General features: G+C 37.3%; 1 protein-coding gene across 1 annotated transcript in view; it reads right to left on the reverse strand.

The window, feature by feature from the left end:
• WDFY3 (WD repeat and FYVE domain containing 3) overlaps positions 1–13,069 on the reverse strand; it is a 175,717-nt gene that overhangs the window by 47,319 nt on the left and 115,329 nt on the right. Inside the window, exons 21-29 of the mRNA XM_065688594.1 lie at positions 12,672–12,903; positions 9,990–10,150; positions 8,807–8,918; positions 8,194–8,384; positions 6,705–6,857; positions 4,212–4,285; positions 3,953–4,114; positions 2,556–2,650; positions 729–849 (exon numbers count right to left, since the gene is read on the reverse strand). Coding sequence (XP_065544666.1) covers positions 729–849; positions 2,556–2,650; positions 3,953–4,114; positions 4,212–4,285; positions 6,705–6,857; positions 8,194–8,384; positions 8,807–8,918; positions 9,990–10,150; positions 12,672–12,903 — 1,301 coding nt within the window. The remainder of the gene's footprint in view (positions 1–728; positions 850–2,555; positions 2,651–3,952; positions 4,115–4,211; positions 4,286–6,704; positions 6,858–8,193; positions 8,385–8,806; positions 8,919–9,989; positions 10,151–12,671; positions 12,904–13,069) is intronic.

Raw genomic sequence — 13,069 nt, forward strand, 5'->3', positions numbered from 1 at the left:
ACAAATATTTGAAAGAATACGCTCTTTCTTTAATTTCTTTTTAGCAGTATTACTGAAAGACTCAAGCAGGTTCAGGTTGTATGTCAACCAATGCTCAATCACTACATAAGCTACAGTCACCATACATTCACAAAATGCCTCCAACAGATTCAAGACAGCCTACTGGGCAGTTGCTTGACAATTGTATTTTATCAAGGTTTAACTTGACAGTGTTGCAAAGTCTTTTCTCCAACTCACTATGACTCCAGTGCCTCATTAAACTATAATATCACATTCCCTTCCATGAACAATCAGAAGCAAGTAATCTCCGCTCAAATCCACTACATACCTTCCTTGCCTGCTGATATTTACTTCTGTTGCTCCTAACTTGAAGCATAAGTTTCTACTAATGCTGTCAATCATGGTCTTATTTTTTTTTTAAAGAGTCAAACAAAAAAACAGTTAATGCAATAGCTGAAAGGTATGCATTAGCTACACCAGCATCTGCTTTGTACTTGCTTAGTACTATTATCCTTGCTAGCACAACTGACAACATACAACTCAATAATCATGTGTTCCATTTCTGCTAGCATACCCAAGGCTAATTCAGTGACATCTGCATAAATAATTCAATAGTTCCTATAAATTTATATAATTCAACTAACCAAATTGAATAGGGGCTGTATAATTCTTCCCCCTAGAAATAAAAACATATATCCTTTCTCTACCTCAAGTTTTTTTGTACTTACTGCAAATTAACAGTTGTCTTGTCTTTAGATGTATATAGAAGTTTCAGTAGGATATCCAAAAGCCTGTTCCGCAGTAGAATAAGATTAGCTGAAACAAGTCCTCCAAAATCATCCTCTGTTCCTAAACATTAAAAAAAAAAAAAAAGAAAATTACGCTTTTGGAATTCAGATATTTTAAAGGCTATTCATGGATTCCATCCATACAAATTATTATCATCGCACAGAGTTTGGTCAGTTTGAAGAATGGGTAAAAGGGAATTGCATCTTTTCAGATAGTAATATAAACTGAGGTGGTCCAGATTGACTAAGACAGTCACTCCTGGCAGGTAGAGACAGAAACAAACACTGCCTCACCCCACCTCAATCTCTCTCTCCCGACAACATGGTAGATAAACATTTTGGATTAAGCAACTAGGGGGATGGGAATCCCAAGAAAAAGCTTGATACTTCCTAACTCCCTCCAAATCTAAGAAATGGGGAGAAACAGACCCCCAAATTCATCATCGGTTGATAAAAAACACTTACTGCAAACCAAGACAATACATGCAGCTCAGGAGTAACTTTACAGTTATTTTGTGAATCCCTCTTATTGCACCTTATGCTGTCAATGTAAAAACCATGTTTTTATATTATTAAAAAAAACAGAAAATCATGGCTTGAGGTGATATGCAAAAATGAAGACAGATGAGGGAATCATAGAATGGTTTGGGTTGGATGGGATCTTAAAGATCACCTGGTTCCAACCTCACTGCCATGGGCAAGGACACTTTCCCCTACATAAATGGACACTTTCTGGGCCAAGATTTTGTGCCTAAGTCACAGACACAGACACAAAGCATCTTCTATGGCAGAAATACAGAGGAACTAGTGAAGCCCAGTAACCTAAAAATCTCATGTCCTTTGGTTCAAAAACTTTTCTCTCCATTCTTGTCACAGCCTGAATTTCCCCCCAAGGGTCTTCAGTTCCCCAAGGCAAGCAAAAAGCAGCTCAGGCTGTGGTTAGCCTGGGAAAAAAGGATAGCTAGCCTGTAGTGAGATCACCAATCTGTACCTCTCTCCAATACCCACACCCCTCTTTTTCACTAAAAAGCACAAAATTAATCATCTTGGAGCATTCAGAAGGAACAGGAGGCACATGGGGGATAATGATGAATATGCAGACTGTCTAAATCTTGTTATTTGGGAAATCAAACCAATAAAGCTAACTTTAAAGCAAAACCACTTCTCTTTCACTTGTCCCTGCACACCAGTATATTCCCAAAGTGATACAAAAAGAGGATTGTTAGGCAATCCCTTCTAGTTATTTGGGTGACATCCACTATGGGACTAAAACATTTCTGTTCAGAAAGACTGATCAAAAATGCAACTGCAGAAGCCTCTTTTCTTTAGGAAAACAAGGGTAGAAATGGTCCCCAAACAATTCAATATAAGCAATCTTGAAGGAAAACAAAACTTCCTTTTTGGCCTAAAAAAATAACTAGACTGTCAATTCTTCGCGTCCTCCACACCTGGAGGGCACAGGCACCTAGTAACCTATTTTTGTCTTCTTTTTCTCCCCACAAAGCAGCAGAGCTGCACTGCTGATACGAAGTGAGTGGAACAAACAATGAAACCATGCAGTGTTAAATGAAGGAAGCCAAAGTACATGGGTTTTGTACTGCTTTGCACGCAATACTGAAAGCTAAAGCACCACAACTAACTAGCAGCCAGATTATAACAAAATTGCAATATTGCTAATGACACTATTTCTAAATTTTACATATTTAAGCACAGAAGGGATCAAAAAGTATTTTGCTTCTACTGCTTTTAAGCCATGCCATCACTTACCGCTGTCAAGCTTTTCCTCGTTGTTTATTTCCATGACTACAAACTTCTCACAGACTGCAAATGTAGGTAAAGTGGAAGAGATGAACTGTCCAAACCTTGATGTACACAGAAAAAACATCATTCATTGATATGACAGCTGCACTCTCATCTATCAATAATTCACCTTAAACATAAAACCAGAATACTAGTAAGAGGAGATATCCAAAAAAGTCAGCTTTCTCACATCTCAAGACTCAGAAAAACAGTCTCCATCTAAAGTTAGTAGCCTAAACCCAATTTAATGTGTAATAATTAATGGAATCTTTGCAGACAAGTCTTTACATAATGGACTCTGAAAGTGCTAGGATTCAAAAAAGGAAAGAGGGAGATATCACCAAATCCTAATAAAAGGAATACCACAAATTAAACCATTACAGCTTAACATGTATTATGTAAACAGTGATTACTTGACTCTGGTATAACATTTATGCCTATAGCTTGAGGTGATGAAGTCATGGGTTTCCAAGACAAGACGGTTACGCTTCTCAAAGAAAGGAGATGCAATATATTCCTCTTCTTTCTGGAACTAAGCTGAAATGGTAACTAGCTAGTATAACTTTTCCCAAATTAGACATTATTTTTCATTTTATGTCCAGAAATGGTAACAAGGAACACTCAGGCATTCTACAATCTGTTTTATAACTATTTAATCATAAAATCAATAGTTTTATAAAACAAAGATAGGCAAGATGCTCATGTTGATGGTTCTGATACTTTCAATTGCACTTAAACTGAGAAGCTGAAAACGTGACCATTTGTATGCAAAGAACTCCCAAACCCTGCATATTTAATCCATTTCCATCATAATTAAGGGAGAGATGAGAAAAATTATCAACAAGCTGAACTTATTTATAAGCATTTAAAATAATCCTGTATGTATGAATCACAATTACTTTTGTAGCTTTCATCAGTCAGAATAATACATATCTGACAGCTTTAAATATTGTTTTACACAGTGATGATTAAGAAAAAATCTTAAACTAAGCCTTTCCTGCAGGGAAGTAATCAAAGCTGTATTTTAACTAGAAGCAATAGTCAATGGTATTTAAAAAAAGTGCTCAATACTTCAAAAGAACAAGGGAGCTGCAATATAGCACCTTAGCTTTTCACCTGCAGAACATTAAGCCAGTTTAATCAGTCAGTCATACCTCGTTAGATACAAACAATTTAATACGCAAATCAAGACATTAACCAAATTATTGCCTACAGCTGGTTCACTGTAGCTCTCACAGGAAAAATTCAGTACATGATCATTTCATGTTACTTACTCTACAGCAATATGACCATGGAGCATTTTTGACCAAGATCACCAACATAATAAACATAAGAAGGCCAGATTTACCACAGGTGTGGGTTACCTGAGCAAGTCATAGCTGCTAGGAAAGCCTTGAAGCAAAAAGCTCAGCACATTACTAATCGCAGCAATAGTAGGCTGGGACAGAGACATATCTCGAAGAGTCAAGAGCAGTCTTGGGATGAGTTGGAAGTCCCTCATTAACTTGGCATTCTTTGCTGCTTCACTGGAAGAAGAGAGGAAGTGGCAATTTAAAATTGGAGCATTCCCTACATATTACCTAAACCTCTAAGTCTCATTACTAAGCTGTCATTGCTTCATACCTTGACTCTGTGAGAAGTTCGATGAAGTGCTCAAATAATGACAGATGAAGCTCATAGGGTGCATGAAGCCACACCTGAAATACAAAATAAAAAATTATGTTTGTACACAAAACCACTTTATGATTAAAAACTCACATTAATATACCAAAACTTATGAAAGTCTTGAGGACATTGAAACTGTTTCTCTATATGACTATTTACCTGGCCATTGCTCTCAAAAAAACATCACAAGGTTCTCAATTGTTTGATTTTCAACTTCAAATAAATACTACATATACCAGTGAAGGCTAAAGAAACACATATTGGTACCAACATATTTTCTATAAACGTATCATGCTGAAATTTTTTTAAGAATTCTAGACAGAAAAGTTACATGCTCTCTGAAGCGTCTCTTCAAACATATGGGATTTACTAGGCTGATGTGAAATGCTGTGTTAAATTTATTTGGCTTACGTAAAGATTTTCTCTTCGTAAAATTAACTTCTGCCAAGATTAAACTCAAGGTCTTCCCTGATTTTGATTTTTTTTAATTTTCTTTTTAGCCAGCTTTTCTTGTACACCATTTTAAATTATTCAGATCCTCTAAAAAAAACCAACCCTAAAATTATCAATTGTTCAATCAATATAAGTAATAAAAGATAAAAACCCCAGAAAGTTGGCAGTTACAGCTGCAAATCTTAAAATTGACTTGCTATTGAACAAAACATAATTAATACTTGTGCTGTAGTGTATAAAACTGGCTTACATAAAATGCTTTCTAGCATTTTCTTTTCTTCTAACCTTACCATCTAAAATGATCAGAAAAAATCTTTTCATTTCTGTGTTTAGCGTAAGAGTAAGATCATCTAATTTATCCAATTTAAGTGAAATGTTTGAGTCACTGACTTCTGAATACAAAAATATAATAAATAATTAAAAACACCCCAAACAAGCCAAAACCTGAGGCTTTTGGGAAGTTTCTTCTCAGTGACTCACAAACCTGTTACTTGCATATTTATTTTAAGTCTCCTAAGTATATTCATTCTCCAGTTATTCTTGGTCTTCAGGGAAAATAAAAGATAGACATGAACTGAAGAATATTAAATTAGATCTTTTGTACAGTAGTTGCTGTCTGAGTGAGTACAGACCATTGATGAAGCTTCTCAGCTGGTTCCTTTCTGGGAGAAAGAAAAAGAAAGAAAGAAAAAGGCAGGATTCATATCCCACTGTCAAATGAGTTGGGCTGCTGAGTGATTCACACTTCTCTGCTAAATAATTCATCTACCTTAAGAACTCTACCACAAACATTAGCTCTTGTAGATATTATAATAACTTATATTAAGTCTATGTTTAATTTTGTGAGCACAAAAGAAGCATTACTGTAATTTAAAAGGTTTATTAAACCCTAGTTACATGATACTGAAGAATTTGTGTTTAGATGTGGCACAAACTTATTTCTCATTTTAACATTATGCCTCAAGTTAAAAAAAAGGAAACTTTGGTATGCGACAAATTTCCTTTGTATTAAAACCCCACTTAGGTTAAAAGAGAGGCTCAGGTCTGCCCTTTTAATTTCTTTTATCTCTGTGCCATAATTATAGCATATCATTGATCTTGGCAAGGTGGAGTTGGGTTTATTAAAGACCTTTAAGCTCTTGATAAAAGAAAGTTAGCAAGGGCAGTTGATTTTATTAAAATAAAGGCTATAGCAGCAGGAGTTTTTTCATAGACAAGAGTCTTGAATAAAGTTTCCAGGAGGGCTTTGAAATACTCAGACATCTAAAAAAAGGAAATGGCTAACTCCATAAAGCCATTTGTGCAAAACAGATTTGCACTATTAAGTCAGTATCTTATTGTTGGATTAGTAGTGGTAGTAGTATTTTTATTTATTTATTTATAGCCTATGTGAAACAGAAAACCTTGACTCAGCCTGGGTCAGGTATAGGAGCCAAAGGAACAAACACTAAATGACAAGTTCTACACATCATTTATCAGCCTCTATTACATAAGCATTTCCTTCTGAGCTTCTCTCCTTTCCTTAATTTAACAAAACAACAATGAAATATTTCAAAATTCAGTTTGAATGACATGTAAGTGCCTTACTATTAATTGCAGGAGGCATATGATAAAGTGATTCCTGTGTGCTATGCTGAAGGCTCACCTCCAGCTGTTATTTTCAGTATGTCTTTCATGCCTCGATATATGTACTGCAGTAGAACAAGCAGATTGAAAAAACTGCTGAACAGAAAACTGCAAAACGTATCTTCTAAAACAACAAAAAGCAAAAACATCTGTGGTACCCATTCATTGTTTCTACAGTGATTCAAGCCAGTTCAGCAGGAAAAGTTCCCAGTGATCTCGCTGTTCAGCTGCTTTACTGTACTACATAAGAAATAGGAAGTTCTCAGGATAACAGCCTACTTTGCTGTTGTTCAATATGTAAAGGCATGCTACCAGCATCTGGCTTAATCACTATCCAGCATCATCATCACTTTTCTGTGCATCTTCACATACTTCAAAATCACAGAGCAGATCCTGGAAGGCAGCAGAATTTGGAATGATGGATGTCTCGTGCCCACTATCAACAGTTCCCACCAAGGAAAAGGTCAGATGGAGAATGTGGCTGTTCAGAAGGGACCGTTTCTTCTTTAACAGCATTGCCAGCAACTTGAACGAATAAACAAAAAAGGAATTAGCAGCCTATGAATACACAACAATGCTGTCTAAGCACAAAGGATGGAAGAAATGTCTGTTTCTTTCGAGAAGGCCCTTAAACTATGTCTGATAGTTGATCCTCTTGAAATAGCTTGAAAGTGGCATTACAGTTGATTAGAAAGGAGCACATCTAGGACACCCTCCAGCCCGGAAAACGTCTGTTCTAAATTTCAGACAGTATCTAGGCACTGAAAAAAAGTAATCATGACAAGATAAAACTGAATAAGCCTGACTTTCTTTTCATTGCTGCCCTTTGTTGCTCTAGGCATCACCATAGATGTCATCCTTATAATTCTCATTCCTGCTCTAACTTCTTAAAATCTGGGCTGGGAAAGAATCATTTCCCAAATGTACTATTACTATTTCTTGTCTTCTGATGCATACTTGTGAAACTCTTAACATACTGGCCTGTTCAGCTTCACCATCCTCCTTGAAACATTACTAAGGAAATAAGGATTTCTGGGAATCTCTCTCAAACCATGCTATTTGCTGAGGTCAATACAAGTGGAATTTAAGGTCGTATGTAATGATCCACTGACTACTTATGGTTTAGAGAGGACACTGTCTAGATCTGTTTGACCAAAGTAAGCCAAGGTCTGTAACAGGCTACATAGAATACTATGCTTATAATAACTATACTAGCCATTAGCATTACAAAGTTTGTAAATATGCTGCCTAAAACACAGAACAAACTTTCCCTTTCAGTAAAGCAGTCTTCACAAAAAATGTAAAATTCATTGGTCATGTGAAGATCTTTTCAAGTCAGTCAACCAATCCTTCTGCATAACTGATTATACTTTCCCCATCCTGATGGATAATTAATAAGTCTTCAGCTTGAAAGCAAACAGCATCACTAACGATAAGGTCTGTGCAGTCCTCAAAATGATGCTTTCAGGAGTCTACTTGTTCAGTTTTCTTCATGTGTCTGTCCTCCTCTCTTGCTGGCCAATTAAGGAGACAGGAGCTCCCTGACCACAGAGGGCTTGTAGGATTGGGTTCACAATCCTGGGAAAAGAACGATCTAAATGCCATAGTTGTGCTCTTCCTTGCTATTAATGAAGGCTGTTTCTGCAAAGCAGCTAAGTGTGTACAATTGCTTGGCAAAACTTTCCACCCTCTCCTTTAAAAGCCACCCTAAATAACTCATCTATGATAATTAGCCAAGAGCTCAGTAAACTTAAGAGCAGAATCTCAGGTTAACACAACACAACAAGGAGTTTCCATAGGAACTGCTAGGACAGCCAGTGAAATTCAATCAGCCTGGTCTGTTTCAAGACTTCTTACATACCTGATAACCTCTGATTCTTTCCATTTCTTTGCTGGCTAGTGGATTGCTCTTTACCACACAGACCAAGGCCTTCACAGCTGCATATAACCCTTCTACATCTGATGCCATCGCTACAAGTCCCAAAATAGCAGCAGCTCCACCAATATACTGCAGTGTAGTGGCAACAGGCTTGGGGACAAATGTTCTTACACCTGAGCATAGGCAGAGAAAATAAATAAAAATAAATCCTAATTCTTCTAGGAAATCACTGTGAACACATGCATTGATTTGCATTTTATCATTGGTTGAATTATGAAAATAGTATCACTAGAAGAACTGTGATACCTCAGAAGAGAAGGTGGAGGAAATACCGCACTAGAAAATAATTCATGACCTAGGGTAAAGTAATTAAGTATATTTTCATAATGATGACTTATATAAACTGAAACAATCATCCCATGTTAGTAACAAAGACAAAAGAAAAGATAGTATGCCCACAAAATTTAAAAACATTAACAAAAATTCGTGTACCATTAACATTCATCAATTAAGAGACTTATCTTCAAGACCTGAGTTCTTATTGACAAGCAATTAATAATTTTTAAACATAATAATTCTCAAGTGCTCAGCTCACCCAAATATCCTATCAAAGCTGCACCAATGGAGCGTGCGGGTCCATTCAAATGCCCTGCTGAGTTATGTAGCAGCTTCACAGGTGTGGCATTTTCATGAGAAGAAATTGCCAGCTGAAAAAAAAAATCCAAGAAAAAAAGCAGGAGATAAAGGGAAGGGGTTTTTTTTACGCAAGCATGAACATGTCTTGTGTGTTTGCTTCCTGTGATTAAGAGTAACATATAACAAAATAGAACTATGTTAGAGTCATTAAGACATTCTCTAAAGTAGAATCTCCAGTTCCCAAAGTTTAAGGAAGATTAATCCAACTTTAAAAATAATCCCACCAGATAATAGAAAGGTTTAGGTTGAAAGCGACCTTTAAGGATGATCTATTCCAGTCCCCCTCCTTCGGGTAGGGACATGTTCCACTGAATTAGGTTGCTCAAAGTGCCATCCAACATGACTTTAAACACTTCCAGGAATGGGGCATTCACAGCTTCTCTGGACAATCTGTTCCTGTGTCTCACCAATCTTATTGTAAAATGTTTCATCATTATGCCCAATCTAAATCCACCTTATTTCAGTTCAAAACCATTGTCCCTTGTCCTGTCACTACATGCCCTGGTAAAAAGTCTTTCTCTGTTGTTCTTATAAGCCCCCCCGTGTATTGAAAAGCTGCAATAAGGTCTTCCTGAATCTCTTCTTCAGGCTGAACAACCCCAAATCTCTCAGCCTATCTTCATAGATGGTCTTTTGAATAAATATTTCATTGACCTTTAAGATACTCTGAAGAAAAAAATGCAAGCCAATATTCTGGTTTCCAAATCTGAATCATGGTCAGAGGTCTGAACTACCAGCTTTGTTCATCTGCAACAAGAGAAATATATTCTCCTGAATATATGTTCAACAATATAATTTTAACTGTTTTTCAACAGGATTACAACTGCCATCTACATTAAAAGCCAAAATGCCTCTAAAAGATGCTAATATATGTAGCTATTAGTAACTTCAGGAATGCAAATAAAATCTAGGAGTACAATCTCTTAAAAAAAAAAAAAGAGATTAAAACCCCATAAATGTGATTATGGACAACCGTTTTGACAAGTATATTATTATTCCTGGTAACCTTGAGCAAATTGCCTTGAAAGAAGTTAAATGACAAAACAAGTACCAGATATTAATCAACTCATTTCCCAACATACCTGTTTGGCAATAGCTTTACTATCCAACTTGTTGTAAACTTTCCTTATTTTTGCCACTGTAAACGAAGAAACTGACAGCGCATAGAGACCAAAGGAGACCTTCTCTTCCGGTACCAAAGATACTGGAGAGGGGTTGATTCCTTCAGACTTTGAATCTTTGCCTTAAATTCAAAGTAAAAAAAGTTCATTTCAGTAATAGCACTGTTTTTCTTTTCAGTTTCAAGAGTAAAATCTTAAGCAAATTATATTGCAGAATCGGCATAATATAGAGAATATATAGAAAGGTTTTACAAATAGCTGAGATGTGATATTGTCTTTGCATACTTTCTTGCTGTACTGAAGAATACTTCGATAGCATATGAGTCATGGAATAAATCTGCTATTTAAGATAAATGGGTAATGCACAGCGAACATTTCCTTTCAAGAATGTCTACAATATCAACCTGTAAGAGCAATTGGAGCTTGTGGCTTCGCCAAGCAATAGAAGATGCAGTGCTTTCTCATTTGAATTTTTGGAAGGCAACATTACTCCTCTACTCTATTTGTGTACAGCCTAAGGGGCTGTTCACTCTCCTTCCCACCTAAAGAAAACCAAAATAATCCAAAACTAGAGAACTATTTGGCACATCTGTATCTTCATGACAATAGGCTTTTTACAGTGGTTTGCTAGGAAAACTTGGCTGGCTGGGGTTAAACCATGACAGCATTGAAGAGAATATATAACTGTATCTTTAATACTTTATATCCACTGCTCCAAACATGGATGCTTCTTGTGAGGCACTGCAAACACTATGACAGACAGGTGTCTACAATACTCAGAGTCAGTGTGAAAAAACTCAGCACCTGAAATCTCAACATTGACATTCACTTCTGCATCTTCACTGCAGGTCAAAAGGTGTCTACAGCTGCAGTGAAACACATTAACAGAACGAAAAAAGCATGAAGGCTTCTCACCTAACACTGAAACAAGTGAGAAGCTGGATATCTACATCACCTATTGAACCAGAGTCAAGTCTCTGCCAAGTTTCAGAACTGTTAGTTTCCCCACAAATGAAATCCTCATTGGAACCTCGCTCACACAGATGCCCTGAGAACATTCCTCCATTTCAGCAAAGAAAGGAATTCCTTCTGAACAAACAACTGCTCTCTGAGGGGTGTTTTCCCTATCAGACTCCTTAGGGTTTGGCATGGTGCACATAATGTGAACAAAAGCTGAGCCCCAAATAGAAGCCCCTTGTTCTGGAGCAGACCTCTCCCAAAATACGGAAAACTGGGCAAATCTTTGCAGGAGAAATACACTGCCACACTGGAAAACATCTGTATGTTGAAAAAATAAAGAATTCTTTATGTTACTGTGGCCTTCCTGGTGAACATGGCACTAGCATAAAGGCAGGAAGACCTTCAATTCTCAGAAGTGAATGAAAAAATTCACATTCATAGAATTTGCTTTTTCGGTACTTAAAACTTGCAAACCACCAGTCAAAATGCCTTTCAGGAGAAAATATAACTGACTAGCAGATACCTAAATCCACAGTTGCTTGCCAGGTTTGTCTAGCTGTCAAAAAAACAAGTACATGACAGACTTGTACATGACAAAATTCAATCCCCTAACGTTTTTCATTCAAGATGGGCAAGGAAACCTACCTTCTTTTTCATGATAATTCATTCTCTCACAGCCTGAACATCAGTGACATTTGGGGGTGTGGGGGTGTCTGTCACTACTCCAGGGAAAGCTTTCACCATGAAAAGTAAGACTTTGTGCACTCTCTGTGCTTCTCTCATCACTCACAGCCTCCTTCCTTGAGATGGTGACAGTTTCTCTCCAAAAGAGCTGGAGAGTGTTATGGTCCTCATGGGGAAACACAACGCAAGGACAAGACAGCTTGATATGTTCCCCATTTTTATTTGTTTCACTGAAAAGCCCTGTGATGGCCAGGTAAAGCAATGAGCATCAGGTGTAATACTGATGTTACTGAGGAGGTACTAAACTGCATGGGAAGACAGGGAGCTCTACAGAACAGGAAAATCTCACTACTGACAATGGACCTTACCAGAGCTAATGCAGAATCTGTTGTCTGAATATTTCAAAGCAGGACTATGGACACACATTTCTAACAAAGTTATTCACATCTTTTTGTGTTCAACACCCCAATTTCAAACACTAAAATTAAAAAAAGTAATTGAATTGCCCGTATCTGTTTGCAACCAATGCATGAAAACTACCTGCTGCCACACAATCCTTCCCAGTTTGCTATTTGTTTTTCAACAGCTGACCTCCTTAGGCCCCTATAAACCATGACATTTCAAGACAGCTGCATTTAAAGTACAGACTACATCACAGATTTGCAAATGTTATCACTAGAAACTGACAAGTTAAAATGCCTTTCCAATTTCACTTTCTACAGATATATAGATTTAAGCATTTCTAACTGGTTTAAAAACAAAGCGAGGAACACAAGCACTTCTTTCATACCTCAGTACAAGAACTACCAGAAGTATGTTAAAACAGTAATTTGGATTTCTATCATCCTTGTCAATAGAGCTACTAATCTTTCTATAAGCAGCTAGCTTTTTCCCTCTGCTGCTGCATACTCTCCATTCTTACCTCTTCTGCCAACACGCACACAAGAGATTCCACTACACCTAGGCCACGTTACTAGCTGCCATTTGAACTGTACTTACACGGTACGTATACGGCCTGAAAGCTCCCGACGTAATTTGGTCCCAGCTCATAAATGGTGCTGACACCTGGGGCGGGCAAAACTTCCTCCAGGAAATGTGTAGGGCCCAACCGCCACACTAATGAAGAGAGCTGGCGTTGTGCGGGTGGTGTACCAATATAGGCATAAACAGTGCTGACCACAGGTGGGTTGGCAGAACCAGACCCACTAGGACTGCTATGAATATAGTGAAGCTGTAAGGGAGAAAAATATGCAAAGTTACTGAGAGAGCATGGGTACCATGAAAAGAAAGTAGGCAGGTCAGAAATCTGGGAAACCATTTTGCAAACCAGGGGATGTATCAAATGATTTCTATGTAATGCACGGTACCATACAGCAAAAGTCAGTGAAGAAGATGAA

This window comes from Lathamus discolor, chromosome 1 (genome assembly GCF_037157495.1).
Source record: "Lathamus discolor isolate bLatDis1 chromosome 1, bLatDis1.hap1, whole genome shotgun sequence".
NCBI lineage: Eukaryota > Metazoa > Chordata > Aves > Psittaciformes > Psittacidae > Lathamus > Lathamus discolor.